Genomic DNA, 26,035 nt, shown 5'->3' with positions numbered 1-26,035 from the left:
CATTGCTTTTAAATTTTATGTTCATTGCTCAGAGAAGCAATTAAGAGGTGTATGACTATATAAATTAAAGAAGTAAATAGTGATCATTTTTCTAAAGTAATCTTCATTTTTCCTGGTAGCATGTTAATTTGACAGTAGGTATTCTATAACAGGTTCCAATACTAGTCAAACCTGGAAAAAGGGGCAACCATGAGATCCCAAAAATTCAGGGAACTGATTTGAGTCAGATTTTGAAATATTCTTAACAAGGTGCCTTTAACGGGTTTCCACTGTCCTTCACTACTAGTGAATCCACTGTTATTGAGATGAATCAATAGATGGAAAGAGGATTAAGATTCTTCCCCTCTATCAAGATACCACTTTTATTTCCCATAGAAAGAATCTACAGTTTAATAGCAATTGGCTTTCCTTTCTCTTCCAAATATAATGCTCAAGATTAATGGAAGATAGGGCTTAAATATAAGATTGTGTGAATGTGTAAACGTCCACCCACCAATCTGCAATCTCCAGAGCGAATTAAGGTTTGTCTGGCCACCATCCAGAGAGAAAGTGAGTCAAGATGGTTCTAGTAGACAGTGACACTTTCACTTACTTCTCATTGTTCTCTATGTATTACAGCAATTTCAGCCTCTCAATGGCATAATAGTTGGCACTTGTCCAATAACCCCAGCGTTTAGCATTTCTCTGTCTGGACAGAGAATGACAGTACAAAAGATCTAGCTCCAGCAAAATATATGGCACTTGATGACTACTACTATTTACTCACTCACGCCCTCAGCATGAAGCAAGAACTGGAGAACATCAGACTTGCTGTTCCTATTATGCAGGGTTTTGTCCTTTTATTAACAAGCCAATAGTTTACACATTTTAAAGCAATTTCATCATCTTGCTCAATTTCTCCCTGTGGTCATATGTATTCTTTTTCCTGGAGGTGATCTAATGACAAGGAGCAGCTACTCTTTTCCTGATCTGCCCATGAGTTACAAAATGTCCAAAAGGTGCTAGGTGATCAAGCACAGCTATTAATTATCTGGTCTTTGGGGGAAATAAATGGACATGCAATTCTACATGCACTATGTTCAAAGAGGTCCACTGCATTCAGCGCAACTTCTGAATGGACCTTTTCAAAAGCTCCACCTTCCCTCCCTCCGGCTGAACCTTTAGGTAGTAGTCTCACCCTGAACGCTTTGCTTCTGGAACTCCCCACAACGTCTGCAATCTAAGCTGGCGATATCGAAGTACTGAGCCCCAGTGCAGCTCTGTGGGTCGCGCAAGGGGAGGAAGAAGCCGCGGCCCGCGCTCAACGGGAGCATCAACAGCGCCGCAGCAAACCACCGCCGCAGCGTCGCCATGGCTACTCAAGCTTCGACCCCGCTCATCTCATTGAGAACTCCCTGGCTGGAAAGGCGGGTTTGAAACTCGAACTACGGTACGCCAAGAGGGTTAAAAAAAAATCGCAGACGTACACAGGGTCACGTTCTCCGTCTCTATATTCCGTTAAAGTATCGAGAGATCCTGCGGCTCATTCAACGAAAGGTGGATGAGATTCAGTTGTAAATGGAATTCTTGGAATTGAACATTAAATTTCAATCATTTGATGAGTGAATAGCAGCCCATGAAAATCTGCACTTCTTGCCCCGTGTTGTTATTTTTTGTTGAATTTAAACAAAACATTGCATTTAAAAAACACTAATTGAGCATGCAATGCATATATTGATTCCTATGAAATCTCAAATAGAAAGAAACATGGTTAGTATTAGGACATGATTGATATGATTAAATGGATGGTTACAAAAGTTTATTAAATTTAGCTTTCATTTTCACAGCTCTTTTTTGATGTAATAATCTTTGAGCAACATCCAGTAATTTTAAACACTTATGTAAGAGATTATGTATTTACCTATTATGTACTTTGCAGTGTTTTGCAGTAACACATTTTGCAGGCAATGATTTTGAATCTATTTCTTAAGCTGCTACAACTGGCAAAATGAACAAAATCGATTTGTTGAAACAATACATACTTTTAAAAAAATATTTAAAAAATTATAAAAGTGCTTATTGTAATATAAATAAATTTAAATATAAAATTGTTTTCTAACCAGCTAGAAAACATAACTCCACACTTGGACACTGAAACCTCCAGATGAGTTGAATTCCATTACAATCATTCATTTCATAACTGTTCTGTTGGAAGTTAAAACCCACCCCTCTCCTAGGAAAATGAAATATTTTAGGATACACAAAAAAGGCAGAATATTTCTCCTAAAAAGGAAAGTAGAAACTCAGACACAGAAACTCAGACCCCCACCCCCTTTGGCTAATAGACCATTACTCTGTCCTGGGCCAGTCTATTTTACATAACAAAGATCTACTCCAGGTAGAGCTATAATAGGAATTGCCCAAAGCCCTTTCATTGCATCATCATCCAGCAAGGCTCAACCAAGCCTGGGACTCAGGATAGCGTAGAGTTGCCCCTGCATGGCCCCATGGGAGTCTGACAACCAATCAGAATGCAAGCTCAAATTCAAATTCCAACAGAGGGCATAAAACCGCATCAAGATCTCTGCCCTTCTTTTCCTTCACCCAACATCTTGAAGCATGTGATCGTTCTTTTCACTTTGGAGCTCCAAGCCATGTGGTCCTGTCCACCATTAAACCATCTTTCCAAACAGCCTCCATGTTTTCAGTGTCTTTTTCCCCACTTGGAACTGAACCCAGAAGGATATTTCTTCCAACAGTTCAAAGTTACAATGGCATTGAAAATGTGATTTTTCACACTTTCAATTGTTGCATCATTGCCACAGTCACATGGTAGAAAATTGGGCATTTGGCAACTGGTATGTATTTATCATGGTTGCAGCATATAATGGTCCCAATTGTCATTTCTGACCTTCTCGGTCAGCTTATGATAAGCAAAGTCAACGGGGAAAGCTGGGTTCGCTTAATGACTGCATGATTCACTTAACAGTTGCAGTGATTTGCTTAACAACCCTGTCAGAAAAGGTTGGAAAAATGGGGTGTGAATTGCCAAGAATAAGACATTACTGAATGGATAACATCATCACCACTGTCTATCTGTATCACAATACTATTCAAGTCTAAGCTCAAAAACATCAAGGAAATTATTTTTTTCATGCATATGAAATATAGAGAAGAATGCTGCATTAAAACGAGATAAAAATCAGTCACATGAAATCAATCTATTTTAAATCAAAGGTCTTTGGTTTTCACGATGATGGCATTATACACATCGTTATACTTGTATATTTATTTTTATTTATTTATTTTGATTTGTCAATCGCTTACAGGATAATAGGTATAAGTATATACATAGTTATGAATACATGAAATGGGTACAAAAATACAAATAAAAGAAACAATAGGACAGGGATGGTAGGCATGTTGGTGCGCTTATGCATACCCCCTACAGACCTCTTAGGAAAGGGGTGAGGTCAATAGTAGACAGTCTAAGGTTAAAGTTTTTGGGGTTTGGGGAAGAAACCACAGAGTCAGGTAGAGTATTTCAGACATTGACCACTCTGTTGCTGAAGTTGTATTTCCTGCAATCAAGTTTGGTACTGTTAACCTTGAGTTTGTATCTATTGTGTGCTCTTGTGTTGTTATGGTTGAAGCTGAAGTATTCATTGACAGGTAAGTCATTACAATGTATGATTTTATATACCATACTTAGATCAGACCAAAGACGGTGTAATTCAAGGTTTTCTAGGTCTAGAATTTCAAGTCTGGTGGCATAAGGTATTCTACAACGAGTAGAGGAGTGGAGAACTCTTCTTGTGAAATATTTCTGGACTTTCTCAACTGTGCTAATATCAGATATGTAATGTGGGTTCCAGACTGATGAGCTGTATTCGAGTATTGGTCTAGCAAATGTTTTGTATGCTCTAGTTCAGGGGTCCCCAACCACCGGTCCGTGGACCGGTACTGGTCCGCGGAACAACTCCTACCGGGCCGCTGGCTTGCTGGGCGCCGCCATCTTTTTTTGATGAAAAAGTGCTTCCGGTGTGCTTTTCCGGGTAGAAAGCTCACCGGAAGCACTTTTTCATCAAAAAGATGGCGGCGCTAGGCTCGGTGAGCTTTTCCGGGTAGAAAGCCATTTCTACCCGAAAGCTCATCGAGCGTATGCCGCTTATCTTTTTGATGAAAACATGCTTCCGGTGAGGTCACCGGAAGCACTTTTTCATCAAAAAAAGATGGCGGCGCCCAGCTGATGCCGGTACCGGGCCGCGGCGTCAAAAAGGTTGGGGATCACTGCTCTAGTTAGTAGTGTGATATTACCAGAGAAAAAGCTACGTAGGATTAGGTTAACAACTCTTAATGCCTTTTTGGCTATGTAGTTACAGTGGGCTCTAGCACTTAGATCATTAGAGATGAGTATTCCAAGGTCCTTTACAGAGCTTGGATCATCAACAAGGTCTTGACTATTCAGCCTGTATTTATTTTCTGATTATTTTTGCCAATATGTAAGACAGAACATTTATTTGTTGAGATTTGAAGTTGCCATTTGTTTGACCATTCTGATACATAGTCAAGATCTTGTTGAAGGGTAGCAGTATTGTCTGTGGTATTGAACAGCTTTACATCATCAGCGAAGAGAACGCAGTTGCTCTTAATATGATCACAGAGGTCATTTATGTAGAGTATGAAGAAAGTTGGTCCTAGAACACTGCCTTGGGGGACACCACTATTGACAGGTACAGAATTTGATAGGACACTCCCAATTTTGACCATTTGTTGTCTGTTTGACAGGAATGCTTCTACCCAGTTATGCAGTTGTCCAGAGATACCATAAGATTTTAGTTTTAGGAGTAGTTTGTCGTGTACCACTGAATCAAAGGCTTTACAGAAGTGTATGTAGATTGCGTCTATTGCTTTGCCCTGATCGAGTTGTGTACGCCATATGTTTTTGCAATGTAAGAGTTGCAGATTACAGGATAGTTTTTTTTTTAAACCAAATTGTTTATTGGAGAGTACGTTGTTTGTCTCTAAGTGGAGGGTAACGGATTGGTTAATAATTGATTCCATGACTTTACAGGTGACGCAGCATAAGGAGATTGGTCTGTAATTTTCAACTAGGCTGAGGTCTCCCTTTTTGAAGATGGGGATGACCGTGGCTTGTGACCATAGGTTAGGCGAGGAGCTGGTCCTGAAAGATTTTTCAATTATGCTTAGAGGTTCTGCTATGGCAGTGGATAGCTTTTTTAAGAAGTAGGCACATATTTCGTCCGGTCCAATAGATAGAGATGGTTTTAGATTGTGTAGTGCTTTTAGAGATGGTTTTAGATTGCGTATAAATAGCTCATTTAAAAAAATCTGAGTTTGTATTAAAGAAAACTCTAGGAGGCCAAATAGACATTATATTTTATTTTTATTTATTTTATTTGTCAATTACTTACAAGATAATAGGTATAAGTATAAACATGAGTAAGAATACAGGAAATGTATTCTTGTATACTCGTTGTAGAATATGTATACTCGTTGTAGAATACCTTATGCCACCAGACTTGAAATTCTAGAACTAGAAAACCTTGAATTACGCCGTCTTCGGTCTGACTTAAGCATGGTATATAAAATCATACATTGCAATGTCCTACCTGTCAATGAATACTTCAGCTTCAACCATAACAACACAAGAGCACACAATAGATACAAACTCAAAGTAAACAGACCAAACTTGATTGCAGGAAATACGACTTCAGCAATAGAGTGGTCAATGTCTGGAATACTCTACCCGACTCTGTAGTCTCTTCCCCAAACCCCAAAAACTTTAACCTTAGACTGTCTACTATGGACCTCACCCCTTTCCTAAGAGGTCTGTAGGGCGTGCATAAGCGCACCAACGTGCCTACTGTCCCTGTCCTATTGTTTCTCTTATTCTTTTATTTTTCTTATATGTACCCATTTCATGTATTCACAACTATGTATACACTTATACTTATTATCTTGTAAACAATTGGCAAATCAAATAAATAAATAAATAGGTACAAATAAATGGGGACAATAGGACAGGGACGGGAGGCACGATGGTGCACTTATGCACGCCCCTTACAGACCTCTTTGGAATGGGGTGAGGTCAATAGTGGATAGTTTGAGGTTGAAGGAGTGGGGGTGTAACAACAGTGTCAGGTAGTCCATTGCAGGTATTGACCACTCTGTCGCTGAAGTTGTACTTTCTGCAATCAAGTTTGGAGCGGTTAAATTTCCGAGTCCGGTGCAAAACGCTGTTCTACATGCCATCGGCTTGCTAACAAAATTGGCAACCTTTCACACCTCCCTCCCTTTCTCTCCTTTACAAAACTTGTGTTCGATTTTTTTTAACACGTGTGGGGAAAAAAATGGCACTGGCTGCCATCGGAAACGATTAGGGCAAACCGAGTGCTTGACTACACTTTGAGCTTCCGGGGCACGGCGCGTGCGTTTTTAAAGTGCCACACTGAGCCTGCGCGCGGAAAGTCGCGCCCAATGGTTTTGCTGAGGTGGGACGCGGGGAGCTGGAGCGGAAGCGCGGCTGCCATTTTGTATTATTGCGGATCGGTGTTTTCTCGCTTCGGGAGGTAGAAGCGGGGGACGCACCGTAATTTTTGAGAGGGCGAGACGCCCGCAGCCGCTTTCCTGACGGACGCCTGGAGCGATTGGCGCGCCCGAGAGCAGAGGGAAAGAGGCTGCGGCCTTTGCCGCATAATCTGTTGACAGCAAGCGCGCGTTTCTGCTCTTCTTTCCCGCGGGAAATTACGGAGCTGAGGCTCTTTCGAGGCCTCCTTCGACTCCCAGGGGCCTGGTTAGTAAAAATGAAAGGCGAGCGGGTCATTCTTAACGGGTGTGTGTATGTGTGCGTATGTGTTTGTTGGGGTTGCTGGCTTTCGACGGTAGCGTCTAAAGGCGCACTTTGCATCCCGTGTTCTCGTCGTGCTCTGAACTGAGAGGCCGACTGAGGCCTGCAAGTGGGTAACGGGTAAATAATAAATGGGTGGCAAAAAGCGTTTGGGCGCTGCCCGGGGGCAGCTCCTGCTGCGGGGACGGTGATGCCGAGGCGTTTGCTGTTCAGTGTTTTGATAAAATATCGAGGCGTTTAAACAATTCGCCGAAAGCGAATGCTTTCCCTGTTTAGGACGGGGATGGAAGGAAAGACTGATTGCTTGGTGTGCTTGGAAATGGTCGCTCTGGTTCTGCGTCGGAAGGTCGTTTCGGGATCGAACACGCTACGGAAGGCCTCGTAGTTCTTGTGTTTTCGTTCGCTGGTTTAAGGGCACTTTTCCTGAGAACATCGGATCGTTCCGAACGTTTTCCCGAGGAAGTGAGTTGGATGATATTAGAAACTGAATGTCTATATAGACGCTGTACAAGATGAAGAAACTCCGGAGTCGCAGCTTGTTTCACCGACTGATTTCCATCAGGATGCGTATTTCTGATCTCATCTTAGTCAACATATCTTTGGAAAGGAATGGGTATTGATAATTGCTAGAGAGAAGACATGCTTTTTCACTCCACCTGGTCTTTTTGCAATGTATTTTTCTACCAGGATTATAATCGCGGAAGTCATGCCTCGTATGTCAGAGTTCTACACTCTGCATTCTCTAGGAGGAATAAATCTTTGCCACGACCTTCCTGGGAAAAGTTCTTCAACCAGGCACTACTCCACCAGCAGTCATTGAATGGATAGGAATGAATGAGCCTGTTTTAACAGGAACCAGTGCTTGCTTGCTCAAATTCACATATGGATTACACAAGAATAAAATGCAGAGTATATACTTTAACTGCAAAAACATAAAAAAACCATTTCATCTGATATTCATTCTCTACGGAATTGTATGATATGTACTGGTCTGTAGAGAGTTGGAGGTGTGATTTTTTTTTTTTGCATGTGTTTGCTACAGTATTCAGTTGGTTTTTAGGTGTTTTAAAGCTTAAAGGGACAATAGGATCCCATTGTATCTGCTCAGAAATAAGTTGTCCTGAAATACTGAACTCCTTGTTTGATATTTTTTCTCCTCTTACCAGATTAATGTATATGTGTTTTGGTTTACTTGGCAATCAGGAATTTAAATTTTAATAATTGTTTTAATAATTGTTCATTTGGGATTCCTGAAGGCTTTTTCGTTGCCCGGTAGACCTTTTGAAAATAAAGGACAGGCTATAATGCTCTCTTTCATTGTTGAATCTCTGTTTATTCTTCACTTGTGTTTAGGGGAAAAATTGAGCTGCCCAATGTTAGCAACGGTTCTAGCTTAGCTAGCTAGCTAGCATTGCACAAAGCTATAAATTGTGATGTAAGTTTTTTGAACAAGTTGTTATTCATGTCCCTAGATTAGTTGCCTAGATTGTTTTCAGTGAAATATAGAAACTATGGATTGGACCTTACAAATTATATAAGGTCTTTAAAAAGAAAGATGGATGTGCCATACTTTTGTAGGATTTGGAAAAAGTTTGATTCTAAGCATAGTGACAGATATGAATGTTCAGTATATTTTATAGTTGCATATAGTCTTAAAACTTTTTTGTACATCAGATATCTGATTTGGGTTCTGGTATCAAAGACCTATTAACAATATCAAATACATGGAAGGAAATATGTTCAATTTAATATTCTAAAGAATATTAAATTGAACATATTTCCTTCCATGTATTTGATATTGTAATAGGTCTTTGATACTGAAACTGCAGTACTGTGTACATTTGTAAGTGGACTTTGATAAGCTTAGTGGGACCTTATGTCTCTAAGTATATAGGTTTATATTGTTGTTTTTCTGTTTCCTTTTTCTGGAACTGGTGAAATATGGATATTACAAGTGCTGTATAAATCTATTGCTACATATGGACATTACATGTGTATTTCTATCTTTGCAAGGTACTTATCTTCTAAATTCAAAGTTATTCTAACATACTGGATTCCTCTGGATTCGTATAGGCACAGCAAATGTTATGGGGAAATTGGTATATCATCAATATGTTTTCCTGGAATTTCTGAAGTTTGGTATGTTTCATTAATTTGGTCACTTATTCAATTTTTGATGAACTTTCCGCTATGTTTTTTAAAAGAAAAAGCATGTTAGAAGAAATGGACACTTACCATTTTTATGTGGAACTTTCAAGGACTGAGGACATTGAGGAAAAGGATATTTTTAAATCAGATTTTTTTTACCTCAAAATTTTGAAGATCAATCTCATATCTCTGGCATCAGTTTAAGTAGAGAGCATAATGAACCTCTCTCAAAACATGTGAAAAACAAGATATACATATGAAATTCACAAATCCTATTTTTTGGTACATCTCTGCAATACAAAAGGAACAGAGCAACTTATTTTTTATTTCTTACTGGGTGGTTAATGTACACCATGGTTCTGGATATGCCACTGAATGTGGCATAAAATGTAAATCTGCTTCTTGGCCATTAATTTTGTTTCATTTTCTTTCCACAGTTGATTTCACAGCCTTAATCAGGCCTTCCAAGAAGAACCAGGTAAGCTTCTGAAAGCTTGATGTTTGTATTGTCAGATTTGATGGCTTTTTTTTCCAAGCTGATGACTGCAAAGGAAGATGTGCAGTTGGCTGTCTAATCATAGGAAAGAATAAACATGGAGTAAAAGATTACTGAATTTAATTCTTTATGAGATGAGCCGGCCTGACAGAAAATGCTTAAACTTCATTATTGCTTGGAAGTGATATGACATCTTTTTGATCAAAGTAATTCAGGATGTCAGATAATGGAAAACCTTTCTTTTACTGGATTTTATAAGAAGCTGTGAAGCTTTCATCATAGATTTTATGAATGACATTGGTGCTTTTATGATTGGTAATATTATTGTGAACTGTACACTTATTTAGACTGGCCGGTATTTATAAACATTCAGATTAAATTAGGTTGTATGATTTGAAATGTAGGCATTCTTTCAATAATGGCAGAATTTTTGTTTTAAGTGGTGTAGGATAGGCCTAGCATTCTTCCAATATACTAAAGGCTTGTTATGTATGCCTTTTTGTCCACAGGTGATTATTGCTGTGGGTTGAGCTCAAAATGGCTGTAGTCATCCGTTTACAGGGACTTCCTCTTGTTGCGGGTTCTGGAGATATTCGTCGCTTCTTCTCAGGATTGAATATTCCTGATGGAGGTGTACATATTATTGGAGGAGAAAAGGGGGAAGCTTTTATTATATTTGCAACAGATGAAGATGCCAGACGAGCAATGAGCTATTCAGGAGGATTTATCAAGGATTCACGTATACAGTTCTTTCTTAGTAGCAAGGCAGAAATGCAGAGCATAATAGAAATTAATAGGAAAAAATTTGATCGTGGTGGAAGAGGACGAGGATCTAGGCGGACAGGTCCTAATAATTCAGGAACATCTGATGTTGGCAACCTTTCAAATATAGTTCAAGTCATTAAAAAAGGAATTGGTAAATCTAGCCATGATTCCAGAGTTCCTTTGGAGGATGAGTTTCATTCTAGTGGCTCTCGAAACAGTAATATAAATATTTCAGAATCGAATTTTAACCAGCCTAGGAAAGAAATGTCTAAATCTGATAGATTATATTTATTCATACGTGGAATGCCTTATTCTTCAACAGAAGACGATGTGTTCAATTTCTTTTCTGGATTACAAGTGGAGAAGATACTTATGTTAAAAACCAATGGTCAAATAAATGGAGATGGTTTGGTCAAATTTGCTACATTAAGTGATGCCATGAAAGGACTGCAACGGGATAGGAATTATATGGGTGAACGGTTTATAGAAGTACGTCCCTCCAGTGAGGGATCATGGATTAAGTATGGTGGTAGAATAGATGAGAAGATAAATGATGCTTTCCACTTTCAACATAATTTGAATAAAGGACATAGTTTTTCAAACACAGAACATCCCAAAAAAGAGCCAAGCTATTTGTCTTCAAGGAAACGTACCCGATCCAAAACTCCACCACGTAGAGTAGTATCACAGGTTAATTCAAGGTCTCCTTCATGGAGGATTACAGAACGCAGCTATTCAAAATCTCCTTCACAAAGGGTTATGGCACATGCATTTTCAAGATCTCCTCCAAGGGATATGGCACACACTGGTTCAAGATCTCCACGGAGGGTCATGGCACGCAATGGTTCAAAGTCACCACCACGGAGGGTCATGGAACCTATCCATTCACATTCTCCAAGGAGGATCACAGCAAGTACCCATTCAAGGTCTCCAAGGAAGGTTAAAACCCACTCTCATTCACCTTTCTCTGCTCCAAACCAACCCCATTCACCCCAGAGCAAGGAATATTACATACATCTTAAAAATCTGTCTGCTGCTATTGAAAAGAAGGACTTGCGGGCATTTTTTGAGGAGCTAACTTTAGTGAACAAAGACATTACTTTTCTAAAATCTCATGATAATGAGGCAAGAAACAAGGATGCAGTTATTACACTCAGATCAGAAGAAGCATATACAGCAGCACTGACTTACCACAAGCTTGATCTTTTTGGACGACTAGTTTACATTTTCCCTGTTTCCAAAAGAAGAGTGCAAGAATTAATTGGATCTTCTGAAGTTAAAAGATCACCAGGACATCGCCATGTAAAGGATAAAAATAATCAAGATGGCTACTTTGGCTCAAAGACATGTGTATATGTAAGAAATTTTCCATTTGATGTGACAAAAGTTGAAGTACAAAAATTCTTTGCAGGATTTAACATTGATGACAATGACATTTATTTGCTTTATGATGACAAAGGAGTTGGACTGGGAGAAGCACTAGTTAAATTCAGAACAGAAAATCAGGCACGAAAAGCTGAAAGCTTAAATCGCCGGTGCTTTTTGGGGACAGAGGTACTCTTAAGATGTATACCCGAGGAGCAAATGCAAGAGTTTGGTATTAATATTTCATCAGCATCTAATGAAAAGATGCAAGGGTATCACCATAGTCGTGAAAGAGATGAAAACTTTTATTCTGTTGATTCACAAGGACCCTCTGTGCAAGAAGGTGACTATAGATGCTTGTCTGATGATTTTATCTGCTCATCTGAGAGAGGTCCTCCCCAATTTAAAGAATTTGGTGATGGTATTCCTGGAAATTTTTCCGATAGACGCTTTGTGCCCGATTCTAACTTTGGTGGTAGCTCAGATTCTGTAACATTCATCAAATTAAGAAATATACCATTTCGAGCTTCTCCTAATGAAATTCTGGATTTTTTCCATGGCTATAAAATTATACCAGAATCTCTCTCTGTTCAGCACAATGAATATGGAATGTTTTCTGGTGAAGCAATCATTGCTCTAGTAAATTACAAAGAGGCAGAGGCTGCTATTAATGAACTAAACGAAAGGCCAATTGGCCAGCGCAAAGTTAGATTAACTTTAGTATAGATTAGTATAGGTGAAAATGAGGTAGAATAAATATACAGTATTATTTCATTATAATTCAAATTTTTTACTTGGAAAATAAACCATTAAATTTAATTTTAAAATTGCAACATTTTTAATTGCTTTTTTAAAAAAAATGGATCAACCTCATAGTTCTGCCAAGTTATCTTTAAAATATGCATAGCTGAATTATGACATTTGACATGTATTTCATCCGTCTGCTGCATGTATATTTGCAGTTTATCTAAATATGGTTTGATGTAAAACATTGTATTTTCAGAGTTGTTCAAAAGCATAGGTTGTGTCACCCTTGTATATATTAAATCCATAGGATTCTTGTCCATTGTTAATTTTCAGTGATAGCTTAAATGGTTTTGTTATTGTCAGTTAGACTTTCTTTTAAAATAAAAGTACATGCACTGAAATATGTGGATGGGTCATTTATGCATTTTTTATTCATAGCAGTAATATCTTGCAATTCTAGTAAGTTTTATATTTGGCATATGTGAACATAGGTAATGATTTTATAAATTTTTATAGGAACAGGTACAATTTAAAATATTGTATAGTATAGCCTAAATAATGCAGCCTACTGTGATATCTGTATACCCCTACGATTTTGTTTCATGCTTAGATTTTCTATTAATTTGGCAATAGTATTATCCTTGGGTAGAAAAAGCCTTAATACATTCTTTTAAATGTTTTAGGGTTAGGGTTAAAAAGGAAATGACAGCTAAAAAGTATCCAGTATTTAAAACAACTTCAGAAACATTTTCAAGTTGATCTACGTGCATTATAAGGACATTTTTACTTGGGTACTTGCAGCTGCAGCATCATTTTAACATGATTACTTTGGCTTTGTATGCATTAGGCAAGTCTTTCTCAACTGTTTGTCTTCCAAATATACTGGACTACAATTCTCTTCAAATTTAGTCAACTATTTTTCTTGGGAATTAAACATAATCTGGAGGGTATCAATCAGATTGTGAAAGGCAATGTTGAATACTTACATATGGGATGTCAGGATGACACTCCTCAATCAAATCTTATTTCATATACCACTGAGTAATTACATTTTTCTCTTAAAGGTAGTGTTTGACATGGATAAAAGTCAACATATCTTCGTGGTATTTATTACTCTAATTAGCTGAGCCACGGAAATAATTTTCAAGTATGACTAGTAAAGAAAACTGCTTTTTTTGAGTATGGATATATAGTTTATCATATATTGATTTGCAAGGTCAATCATTGTATTCCAGGATAATATCTTGGCATTATTGTACAGTGTAAATTGATGTTTAGTTACTGAGGTAAAGAGATTATGGTTCAGTTTTAGATTTTTGCACATCTGCATTTTAATTAGTTGATGGAAGTTAAATGCTTATTCTCTTTGGTTTCAAACTTAGTGTTTTGTATAGTTTAAAAATGTGCTATGGACTTCAGTTTCAGAATCACTAAGACCGGATATAAATACTTAATGTGAGAAGCATTTTTTATTTTTAAAAATATGATAACCTACAATAGAATGGATGTTAGAATGTTGCTGATACACAATTAAAGCATTAATTCTGATTATAAAATAAAAAAATCCCATTTTTCTTCTAAAGTCACGTGTGAATTTTGACTAAAAACTTAAAGCTGTACCATAAAATGCTGAAAGGTAAATATTTAATACTGACTCACACTTCTGTTGCAAATCAAATATAATTCAGTTAAACACCAAAGACTAGATTCTGGGGAATTCTAATTCTGAATCTGGCTAAGGATGGGCAGATAAAATTATATTCAAGCTTCACTGACAGTTCTCCAGTTACATGGCATGCTGGAAGATAGGGCTGGAAATAATGATCAAAATCTTTCTGACATAACTTGTTCTCAGCTTACAACCATTTGTTTAGTGACTGTTCAAGGTTTAACGGCGCTAAAAAGTGACTTATGACTAGTTTTCATTGCAGCATCCCCATTGACACATGGTCAAATTTGGGCATTTGGCATGTATTTATGACAGTTACACTGACCCGGGATAATGTAATCACCATTTAAAACCTTTCCAGCCAGCTCCCAACAAAGTCAGTGGAGGAAGCCAGATTCGCTTAATGATTGGATGCAACAACTGTGAAAAAAAAAAATAGACAGAACTTAATAATTGTCTTGTTTACCAACAGAATTTTGGGCTCAATTGTAGTTATAAGTTGAGAACTATCTCTACTTTTTTAGAATTATAGCACTGTGTACAGGTCAAAGCAAATTTAGGTATTTTGACTGGATGGATTCTATAATACATCAAATAAAATTCTGAAGGTCACTTTTATTTGGTTACAAGGGATGGCTGCTTATATTGTTTTAATAAATATGAACATACACGTCATTCCCGTTAGTAGATAATCAATGGGAATATCTGTTTTGAAAAGCAAAGAAACCAGGAAAGTTGGTGAATCCTTTCAGGTTATTGTCATAATTGACACCACTTTTTTATCTCATTTTAGCAACTTTTTATACATATAAGAGATCATAAGGTGGTCAAAAAGCCCCTTAATGCATTTTTGTGGTAATTTTAATGGCTGACCTTACGGTGTCTTACCATGAAATGTAAATACAATAAGTATTTTTAATCTGAGGAATGTTTTGTTGTAGCAAAAGCTATCTTTCCTCCTTGGTGGTTTCTAATTCTTCATCTTCCTCCTCTTCCTCTTCCTCCTCTTCCTTAAGGCGATTCCTAGCAATCTGCTACCAAAAAACATAAGTTGTTTAAGAACCAACTGAAAAGCATTCATTGGAGAAAGAAAAACATTTTTGTAAAGTATTTTTTGTATGTAAGGATTCATTGTTCTCAGACTATCCTACACACCAACTATCCTTTTGAGTTACCGTATTTATCGGCGTATAACACGCACTTTTTTCCCCCTGAAAATAGGGGGCAAATGATGTATGCGTGTTATACGCCGATATAATGTTAAGAAGCCTTCGGTGAATGCTGCTGGGATCGGGGATCAAGGACACAAATGAAAGAAGGGGAGGGAGGAAGCAACCGAAGCCTGTCCTTCTCTCTGGGTCAGCTCTGTCAGTCGCTCTCTCGCTCCTCCACCAGCACAGGAAGAAACTGCTTCAAAGAAGCGGGGGCTTCCTGAAGCGCCCGTTTCTCCCCCCACCCCCACCCCCCGCCCGCCCGCCCGCCCGCAGTGCTCCGTTCTGCCTGCCTGCCTGCCTTCGTTAATGGTTGAATCGGAACAGCTTCGGCTGAGTAAAAGAGGCGAATAGTTATTATTCTCAGCCGAAGCTGCTCCCAAACAACCAGAAACTAAGGCAGGCAGGCAGGCAGGCAGAATGGGACACTGGATTGAAGCGCGCGCGGGGGGTGGGAGTGGGGGTGAAACGGGCGCTTTCCTGAAATTTCCCTCTTAAAATGAAGATGCGTGTTATACGCCTGTGCGTGTTATACGCCGATAAATACGGTACATTTTAATGGCTTCCAAATGGAAGTATTTTCAGACACATTTTCCAAAATGAACAAATACATATAAGATGCAAAAATATATTGGCACATACGTTTTTAAATTTAAAAATATGCTTTTCATCAAAAACATGTATACTGTATTTTATATGCAGCTGAATTACAAATGCTAGCCTCAATATTTGAAAATGGTACTAAAAAGCCCCTTAAAACAAGTTCCAATATTATCCCTAAGATTTTCATAAATGATTTACACATCTGAGCGTGTGTATTCGCTGTTAGATATAAAATGTTTTATAAATTCATTTTTAACTTTACTGAAGTGGCAAGTAAAGTGAGCATTGAAACAATTTGATATCCAAAGGCTATATTAAAACATTTGCAGCACTTAATAAAAACATTCAAAATATTTTTCTACCTGAACTATTCCAGTACAAGTTCTGGAAGAACCAGTTCTTTGAAGGGGAGATTTAGAATTTGCACGAACAATATCCAATCGGGTTTGATGTTCTGGTGGATAAAGTGAACTCCGAAACACCTGTTAATAAAACTTAATGTTGATAGTGAGATTTGGAATGCATGCAACTATTCTGAGGCACACTATTTCTCAGGAAGTTATGATTATCTAAGTACTATGCTGATTTAAGTTATATAAACATCACTTCAACGCATAATTTCTTGGAATACTCCCAGTAACATTTTAATCTGAACAGTGGTGTAAATCAAAGTAGTAAGGATTTTAGGATGTATTGTTAATGGCTGCAGAGAGAGTAAGTTGAATATCACCTCATCTCTTCTGAAAATATAAATGTTACCAGAGATGAACATCAATCCAAAATCTGGATATTGGTTAATATGTGCAGGTGAAGCAGGTGAGCTTGTATAATTGAAGTTTCCTTTTCTCTTCAGTACTGAAGAGAAAAGCTAGAAATCTCTTTTTAGAAAGTCATTCGGTTTTAAATTATTAAAAGGAATTAAAGAAGTTTGGGCTGAATTTATGTTGCGTATGCCTGGTTTGTTATATCCCAATTTCTAGATGCAGAAGAATTTTTGCAAATTAGGTTAAAAAGGCTTATTTACTTTTGCCTTCCATGTTGCAAAAAATCTTTTGAAGTACTAGCAGCTGGCTAACACTTAAATCAGCAAAAATTATTTCAACACATTCCTTCTCATACAATTTAGGGAAGCACATTACACTTTTAAAAAGTTAAAATTAGGAAGAGACAGTAAGTATAAATCTCCCTCTTATCCATTGCTTCCTACCACTAAATCTACTTTGAATAAGATAAATTTAATAAATTGCATCTCTTATTTATGGAAGAATGAACAAGAATGGGAAACCTTTCTGTTGCTTATTCAATCTAATTTTTTGTTTGCTTTCAAATATATACAGACTATAACTATTCCTTAATTGAGATTTTTGTTTATGCTGAATAGAAGCATATACATTTTTAAATATATTCCATTATCCAATAAAATATTATTTAAAGAAATTATTTTGGAACAGCTAACTTTTAAAACTAATATGCTACAAAACCAACTGACTACAGCTTTATCAAAGATGCATTTGGTCTCTTACCTCCAAATCTTCATTCTCATCAATATTTTGTATATTTTGGAATGCAGCAGTATAAATTTCTAAGGCTTTTCCATGAAATAACATTTCAATTGTAATGAATTCTGAAAGTATGTTCTAAAAATAAAGGGTAGAATATTATATATACCTTTATCTCTTGACAGGTGTGGCAATAATTGAACTGCCACTATGAAAACTAGAAAATTTCACTATGCTTGAAAAAAAAAAGAATGTTCAATTTACTGTTTGTAACAGTTTTTGTGTAATTGGTATAGGCTGACTTAGTATCTGCCTAGAAGAAATCAGTGCAGCCACATTTTATTCCTGAACAGTTGACTAGAATACTTGTTCTTTCCTGACTTCAACTGGGAAAAGTTCTACACTTTCTTGTTTGAAGGTTTCTTATATGAAACGTAACAGCATGGACCATCTGAGCATTGTTTTTTTTCCACTCATCTTAGTACCTAGCTCAGTGCCGAGTTCCAATTTCATTTATTTATTAAAGAAACTGTCTATTCCTTAGAATTAATACATTTTAATGTTTATTCAAATACTAATTGCACTACAATTCTGTAATTTTAGTATGATCAATTTCAGTAATAAATCTGAGCAGTGTTTTTCATAAATGAGATTTTTAACAAAAGCAGCAATTTACAGGGGCGAAATTGTCTCTGACATGCACTATGAGTGTTTAAAAACTGCCACTTTGAATTATTTAGTGAACAACATTTGAATTCTGTTGCTAAATTTGAACATGCCAATTTTAAAAATAAAACCAGGAATTATATCCTTTCTAGGGTCCTCACATGAAGGCTAACAAACTTGGGTCACTCATTTGCAAGTTCATTAAATGTGTGGAGAGATTTGTTCCCATTTCAGAGTCTGCTTAACCCCACTATCTGTATTGTTTTGTACTAGAACTACATACCTACCTTAATATCTTTTATTTTTTGTTTTTCAAAATTGTCAATTGTTTCCTCCAACTGCCGACTTGTTCTAGTTGCATCCAGAGACGCTCGCTGTAATTCACTTTCAGCCTTAAAAAATAAATGATTTTTTTCCTACAACAGATGTTTTCCAATGTTCTATTTAAAAATTATTACATAAACCTCCTGAGAAAGCATACTGCTGTATCTATAGTCCCTAGATAGGATACTCTAAATAAATCATGTATTTTCCCACAATTTGGAAAGTGCTACAAATACAACTCGAAAAATGTTTCATTGGTGTTTTAGATAACTATATATGGTAAGTGTGAAAGATGCTGTAGACAGCAGTGATTGCAAAAATCTATTTAGTGGACCCACTAGTATATTGTCACATATATTCAGAACTAGCACAATTGGAAAGGTGGTGAATATCTAGCTCGGATGTAGGATGAGCCTGGTAAATGTTTGGAAACCAACCCACAAGCTTGGAGAATGAACCTTCACCCTCACAATTGGAAAAGCTTGATTTCTTAAATTACATATGTTCTATCATTAAACAGTCAAACGGATCTAGGAAGTCTTTTTAAAACAGTAATCTTTTTAGCTCTTTTCTGAACATTAAAAGTACCCATTAACTGTAAGTCCCTACTGGAAGTGGGGCTCAGTGTTTTTCCCATGGACCTGCTGTAGCTTTAGGATCCTTGGGAAAATGTTTCTAAAGATTTCTAAGATGTAGAGGGGAAAATGTTTCCATTTTTCTCACCTGTAACTTAGAACTATTTGCTGGAAACATTTGCAATACATTTGCTGATAAAGCACTATTCTTTCAGTCTTTCATTCCTAAAACTTCATTTAAAGGTTTTATGGACATTAAGCTGATTTGCTGTAGTTTTTAACTTTAGGAGTAATATCTTTCTTAGTATTTTGAGTTTATTTAATGTTTAATTATTTTTATTTATACTACAGATAACCCATCTTTATATCCTTAGGAAAGAAAACAATAAAAAATAAAAGTTAAAATACCACCAGAACATTTAATTCTAGATTGTGCCCATGCGAAGAATGAGCCACTGGAACTGACATCATAAGCTGTTTACTCCTAACCCTGGTCATCCTAATCGGTTTAATTTACAAATATTACGTTAGGACGTAAATAATTATATATCTTTAAAATATGACCAAATTGTAATAGGAAGATCTACAGCAGTTTGGATCTCGTGTGTACGTAATTAAATTAGCTATGCAATGTTTTATGCCAATACTAGTCATTTTAATTTTAAAAAATCAATTTAGCCAGCTAATTTACGAATTTTAATAATGTATATTAGTCAGAAAACATACGATCAAACACTCTTGCCTTCTAAAGAAAGAGATCTTTAACCCCTCTATGTGAAAGTATAGAGCAGCAAAAAATTAAGCGTCTGTTCTGCCGAGACTAAATAGAAGAACTGGAGACGGTGGCCCGGAAGGGGTGTGTCTTCAGTTTTTCAATTCAGTCTATAGCCAAACACAGCTGAATACATCCCATGCATGGATCCTGTCAAAACCATTCTGGAAAATCTACTACTACTGATGTTAGTATATGTAGGTATATTCAGACATGATATTCTTCCGATTAAAATTGGAATTCCGATTTTTTTGGGAATCGCCCCCCCCCCTTTTTCTCCTCCTTCCCCTCCCCTCGGAGGCCCCCTGAGTCAGGAGTTGCTACCGCCGGCACGGTTCCAGTCCTGCGTTGCCTCGGGAAGGGAAAGGCAAAAAGGAAGAGCCGTGGCGGTGCTTTGCAACGGCAGCAGCGGCACCAGAGGCTCAGGCACGGCAACTCCCGGTTTTGCCTTTCCCTTCCCCAGGCAATGCGGGACTGGAGCCGCACCGGCAGTAGCAACTCCTGACAGCCCCAGCCGGACACCTGAGCAGAGCTCAGGCGGTGCGAGCGGAGGCCGCTGAGCGGCAGGAAAAGGGAGCTGGGCAGCCACGGACCAGCCGTCTCTCTGTGCAACACGCCACCGCCCGGCCCTGGCGAGGGAAAGCAGCGGGCGCTCCCTGGGCGGTGGCCTCGGCCCCGCCCCAGGGAAGCGGCTGCCCAGCTCTGGAGCTGATCCACACGTGACCAGCTGGAAAGGAAGGGTGTGTAGCATTGGTGTTGTGTGTGCGATTTCTTGGCTCGCGGCGCGGGGTCTCTTTTGGCCGGCCCCGATTTTTTTTTCAGAGGGGAATATCATGCCTGGTATATATAACTTATTTTTATCTTATTGGTGGAACAATTATAAATATGAAAAAGCATAATTATCAGAACAATAGAAGACTCACCTGCGACTGAAGGTGTTAATAAAGGAATATGTCCTAAATTATAGAAAATAACCAGCAGTATTTCTGATATTTAAACAATTCTTTCTGTATAACAACTCCTAGTTTATCAGACAGAAATTATTGATGGCTTTTGGTTTTTAGTAAATCTTGAAACTAACAAATTAGGGAGCAAAGAAAGAATCCCTTAAGAAGGTAATTACTTTTAATTGCTGGATAATCAAGGTAGCTGCTTGTCAACTAAGGAATTTTAGGAAAACATTTTACATTCTAAGAAATTGTATTTACATGTACCAATCTTTTTCAACAGTTTAACTATTGCACATAAAGTTTTAAATAAGTATGTGTGCAAAGGATACAATAATGTGTCGATCAGATGGATTTCGTTGACGGGTCCTCTCCAGTTGAGATAACTGTTTTGCTTCTCTGTTCTTTGCTGTTAAAGTTGCTTTGAGATCCTCCTGCAAACATATTTTAGGCATTTCAAAAACTATATTTTTTAAAAAGAGGTTTCTAATTTAAATTTTTTAATGGAATTCTGAAGCATTTGTTTAGGCTATTGATTAAATGATAACGAGAGGTTGAGGCTATTGCTTTAAGATATAGATATATTTTCCCAATTTGTTAGAATTGCTATAGGATGAACTAGGTAAGTTTTGCTTTTCCAGTATCTTGTTTTCCAAAGTCTTGGGCAACAGATGAGGAAAACAGCCATTTATCATAACTGGATCTTCAGCTACTGATATCTAGAGCAGGGGTGAATAATTTTTCCAAGGAGCCACATGAGAAACTGGGACTGTTATGGAGGGCCACCACCCCCCCGCCCCACATGTTGCCAGCACTTTGTCTCCCTGCTGCCAATGATCAGACAGGGACAACCAAAGGGGCTAGCTGTGGCCCATGGGCCATAAAATGCCTAGTCTGATTTAGAGGCCTGTTGCTTCTGATCTGGAAAGTACTAACACATGAATTTCGTGTGAGATTATCCCACTTTAAGGTAACTGAAATTGAATAGCTGCTGCAATTTATAGGAACAAATTTTGTAAGAAAGCATTTACTGCACTTATTCCACCCAGGTCTTGATTTAATAAGACAAAATATGAATAAGCCTTTTTACTCATGAATGCAGCTCCAACCCCCTCTTTGTTATACAATCAAACTAGCAAGTCTATGTAATCTATTTTTCCAAGATTCCTATACAACAGTATATAACAGAAAATACTGAAATATTAAATCTTTTTTTTGATTTAATATTCAGTATATATGTAGGTTTGGATGAACAAATATGCATGCTTCCTGTGTTAAATGTATTTCTATGTAAATATATGCTTTTGAATTTCAAAGTTTTCCTGTATATTGTCAGTTTTCAATATCCAAACATAGAGAATTTTAATTACATGGCCTTTTATAGATTTTAGGATTTGATTATTTGAATTAAGAAAGACTAGAAACACCAGGTTCTCAGAGAAGTACAGGTAGGCCTCGGTTTACAACTGTTCATTTAATGATCCATCAGTTACTACACTGAAAAAAGTATCTTATGACCATTTTTCACACTTATGACCATTACAGGATCCCCATGGTCACATGATCAAAATTCTGACACTTGGCAAATGAGTCATATTTGTAATAGTTGCAGTATCCCAGAGTCATGTTACCATTTTTTGTGACCTAACAAGCGAAGTCAATGGGGGAAAGCCAGATTCACTTAACAGCCATGTCATTATTTAACTGTGGCAAGAAAGGTCATAAAATGGGGCAAAATTCACTTAACAAATGTCTCACTAAACAACAGAAATTTTGGGCTCAATTGTGATCGTAAGTTGAGGACTACCTGTACCTTAAACATGAAAAAGTCTGTCACCTACTCTTTTAAGTTTTATGATGGTTCCATAACATTTCAGAGGTTCAACAACTTTAGCTTCAAGTCTTTCTACCTATAAAAAGAGGTCATGATGAATCATTCTAGAATTTTTCATTGCATAAATTCCCATTACTTTCAGTGAATCTGAAATATAGAAAACAATCAAGAAGGAAATAGAGGAAAAAAATCTTTGTTCTGAAAGTAATATTTAATAAATATTTATTAGCATACTCATCATTTAGTTTAAAATACAATTATTAATTTGCTAGTCATCTTTTAAAGTGAAAGATTACATTCAAACACAACTTAAAGCCTTACTAGAGTATCTTCTTAATATAAACAAAGCCTTACTACGGTATTTTCTTAATATACTAAAAAAGGATTTTAATTCTCTCTGAAAATTTATTCTGGAATGAAATCAGGGCCTACATCAGAAATTACCAAAAGATTAAAAGTTCTGTTTATGGGTAAGTTACACTGTGTGGTATTAGATTCCAATGGCCCTAATTGTAATTCATTTATTATTGTCATAACATGCAAACACTCAAAATTTGAGTACTGACATAAGAAAACGCATGAAAGTAAATTTATACCTCTGCCTGGCGATAATCCTGAAGCTTGGAAAACTCATCTGCAAAATTTTTCAATCCAAGCTTTAAATTTGGTGTTTCTGTAGCTGCATAAGCATGTATCTCATTTACTAAAAGGTCTGCTTTGTCTCGTAGCCTGGCAGTTTTTCGTACATATGCTGCAAATATTTGGCACAATTCACCAAAATGTTTTTCCACATTTGAAACAGCTTCCCGTATTTGCCTGGTCTGGTTATCCCTATTTTAAAAAGAAGAGTTAAGTTAATAAAGGCAAAGGACAGTGTTCAGAATTATAAACACATCCAACAATACCAGCAAACTTTCAACAGATTATTGGGGGAAGCAACATTTGTTAGACCCAAGTGTCCATTAAATCTGAATAGAAAATCGAACCTATACAGATAAATCTTGACTTATGATCACCTTAGGTGACTAGATGGGAAATAAGACTCAGCCTACAGACTGCAATTGCCCTCTGTATGCCAGTCGCTTCTGCTGACTGACCTGCTTCCCACTGCCCTTTGGGATTCTCCAGGCTTCAACTGGCTCCCAAACAGGCTATTCAGCAGGTAAGGGAGCTTTAAAGCTGTTAGCAGAACAGTATTTCTTGTGAGACTTTTTTTTTAAAAAAACGAGGTTCTGTTTGTGGAGCTTCCTTAAAAATCAACCACCTACACTTTTGCTAGAAACACCATTTGCTGGAATAGATAGAATATAGGCTATGGAATTATATACTACATTTTCCTATCCTTCCCAAAAGTATTTAAGACAGGATTCGGTAATAGGCCTGGCGTTTATGTGTTTATGCAGGCCCTGGTTTGGTTTAGTTTATTGGTTTAATCTGGACTGTCTGTGAGATTGCATGTTTTTAACTCTTTTTATTGTTTTGTATCTATAAGCTGCCCTAGGTGGAGGAGAGTTTCTGGCTATAATAAATGCAAATAAGTTATACCTACATGAAAGCAACTGCTCTTAGGAAAAGCAACTCATTTGTCGAACATGTCCTACAGAATAAATAATACTTCTCTGCAGCAGGCAGGTATATATACAAGGCAAAGGACACAATCCCCTTTGCTTATCACATTGTTTTGCTAAGGAAAACCTAACGACCATATGTGACCAGTTTACTGAGGTCCTGTCCTAAAGGCAAACGACTCATCTCGCAATGTATGGGAAGGCGGCTTTCAGTTCATTGGTCAAAAATCGACCCCAACGGCTTTTGTGCCCAGGGAAAGAAGCCGGGGAGCTCGAATGGGGGGACGCGGCTGCTTCCCTCACCGGGCGTGGCCCAGAAGGCGAGTCCCCGAGCGCGCTGCCACGCCAGAGATGGACCCGGGGGGGAGGGGGGACTGGGAAAGAAGGAGCGAGCGCTATTTCTGAGGGCCTCAGGCGCCTCATTCCTTTTCGTTCAGGATCAGAGCGAGGATGCCGAGACAGTCTCCAACGTTTCCCGCCAAAATCCCAAGTCAGGGATGGGGAACTATGGCCCTTTTAGGACTTGTGGACTTCAACTCCCAGAAGCCCTGAGCCACCATGTCCTGGCTCAGGAATTCTGGGAGTTGAAGTCCACAAGTCCTAAAAGGGCCATAGTTCCCCATCCCTGCCCTAAAGCATGTGCTGGACTACCATTTCCATATGCCCTGATCAAGATGAGGAAGGGTGCTTTTAAATTGACAGGCCTTTTCTTCCGGAAGCCAAACCCAAGCCTCCCTCTTCTCCTTCAACGGGACGGATCGGCCTTCGCCGTACCCGGACAACGCTTCCTTCCATTCCGGGGCGAGCACACACCCCGCGCCAGGGAGCGTGGCACCCGAGCGGGCTCCTCCAGATCGGAAGCCTCTCTTGCCCCTCCGCGACCCGTTACCTGGAGTCCAGCCCCCTGCCCAGCATCAACATGGCGATCGCGACCGGCCGCGGCTCCCGCAGACGGTTGAGAGAAAGTGGATGGGGTGCGCATGCGCTTCGCTTCTCTCCGGTTGCCCTGGAAGCCAAGCACCGCCCACCGGCGGCTGATGCGATGCTGCTCTTTGCTTTTCCAAAGAATGGGAGATTGGAGGCGTTCGAGTCATCCCTGTCGCTATTTTTCCCCCTCTTTTTTCCACACTTTGGCAAAGTCGGTGAAGATACTTTACGTTCTCTCCTTGATGAAATGTTATTTGCATTTCTGGATAACCCATCTCCGATGCACTAAATCAGCGGTTCCCTAGGTGGCAGTAAAATGATAGAAAAACTCTTTACTTCCCTCTGATCCCTCTGATCTCTCTCTCTCTCTTTTTGCAGCTTAGATATGGCAGCCTTATATTTTGGGATTTTCCCAGGGAAACCTGACGGGGAGTCCAGCCTCATTTTCCCTGTCAATTCAAACAACTGTTTTTTTTTTCCCTCCTGGGATTTTGAGTGTTGACTGAATAAAGGCTGAATGTGACTATGTCCCTCATACTGTGGGAAAATGGAGAAAAATGCCATTTATTTTCAACTTTTGCAGGAATGGCTGCTTCCTAGTAAACGTGTGAATGAAGAAATGGCAAAGGAGGCCATGATAAAGGTAGCCAAGGTTTTTGCGAAGTATGATATTTGCAGTCACAGTGGCCTTAGAATGGGTGCTTTACCAACACTTCCAGTTATTGTAAAATATTGCGCCACCTTGGTCATATGCCTGCATTTCTGGCGCTTGTCAACCTGTTTGTAGTTACAACCCATTGCAAAGTGCCTTACAATTGTGATTTCCGCTTGCAAACTTCTTTGCTGGCTTCCTCAGAAAATCAGTTCAGTGGGAAAGGTGGTGAGAGGAGGGGATGTTGGATTTTAAGGACTGTTTCCCCAGCAGGCTGAGGGATTTCCCCTCCTCTATACAGAGAGGGAAATTCTATGAAAAGAGCTGTGGTGGAGCAGTGCTTACAATGCAGTATTGCAGGCTAATTCTGCCAACAGCCAGCAATTCAATTCTTACTGGCTCAAGGTTGACTCAGCC

The 26,035-nt window shown here is 38.3% G+C and overlaps 3 protein-coding genes across 4 annotated transcripts in view; 1 reads left to right on the top strand and 2 right to left on the bottom strand.

Moving 5' to 3' along the window:
• Window positions 1-1,416, bottom strand: part of TMEM67 (transmembrane protein 67) — a 40,421-nt gene extending 39,005 nt beyond the window's left edge. Inside the window, exon 1 of the mRNA XM_026690896.2 lies at window positions 1,178-1,416. Within this exon, the coding sequence (XP_026546681.1) occupies window positions 1,178-1,352 (175 nt within the window). The 5' untranslated portion in view covers window positions 1,353-1,416. The remainder of the gene's footprint in view (window positions 1-1,177) is intronic.
• A 5,047-nt stretch (window positions 1,417-6,463) lies between these two features.
• On the top strand, window positions 6,464-12,772 carry RBM12B (RNA binding motif protein 12B). Of its 2 annotated transcripts, XM_026690907.2 has the most exons (3): window positions 6,464-6,796; window positions 9,436-9,476; window positions 10,004-12,772. In XM_026690907.2, the coding sequence occupies exon 3, from the start codon at window positions 10,032-10,034 to the stop codon at window positions 12,348-12,350; it is 2,319 nt and encodes a 772-aa protein (XP_026546692.1). In that variant the 5' UTR covers window positions 6,464-6,796; window positions 9,436-9,476; window positions 10,004-10,031; the 3' UTR covers window positions 12,351-12,772. The 2 variants fall into 2 exon arrangements, with proteins under 2 accessions (XP_026546692.1, XP_026546698.1); XM_026690913.2 differs by having other exon boundaries at window positions 6,475-9,476.
• Window positions 12,773-13,821: 1,049 nt separating this feature from the next.
• Window positions 13,822-25,020, bottom strand: CIBAR1 (CBY1 interacting BAR domain containing 1). Its single transcript, XM_087962004.1, has 8 exons — window positions 24,929-25,020; window positions 23,068-23,302; window positions 22,479-22,547; window positions 20,970-21,071; window positions 18,307-18,411; window positions 17,378-17,491; window positions 16,217-16,336; window positions 13,822-15,074 (listed from the first exon to the last, which is right to left on the bottom strand). The coding sequence occupies exons 1-8, from the start codon at window positions 24,958-24,960 to the stop codon at window positions 14,988-14,990; spliced, it is 864 nt and encodes a 287-aa protein (XP_087818130.1). The 5' UTR covers window positions 24,961-25,020; the 3' UTR covers window positions 13,822-14,987.
• Between the last annotated feature and the right edge of the window lie 1,015 nt (window positions 25,021-26,035).

This window comes from Notechis scutatus, chromosome 3 (assembly GCF_049901735.1).
Source record: "Notechis scutatus isolate UNSWTSFEM ecotype Mainland chromosome 3, rNotScu1.2, whole genome shotgun sequence".
NCBI lineage: Eukaryota > Metazoa > Chordata > Lepidosauria > Squamata > Elapidae > Notechis > Notechis scutatus.
Note: the sequence above shows the minus strand (reverse complement) of the source record. Positions and strands in the feature narration are given on the sequence as shown.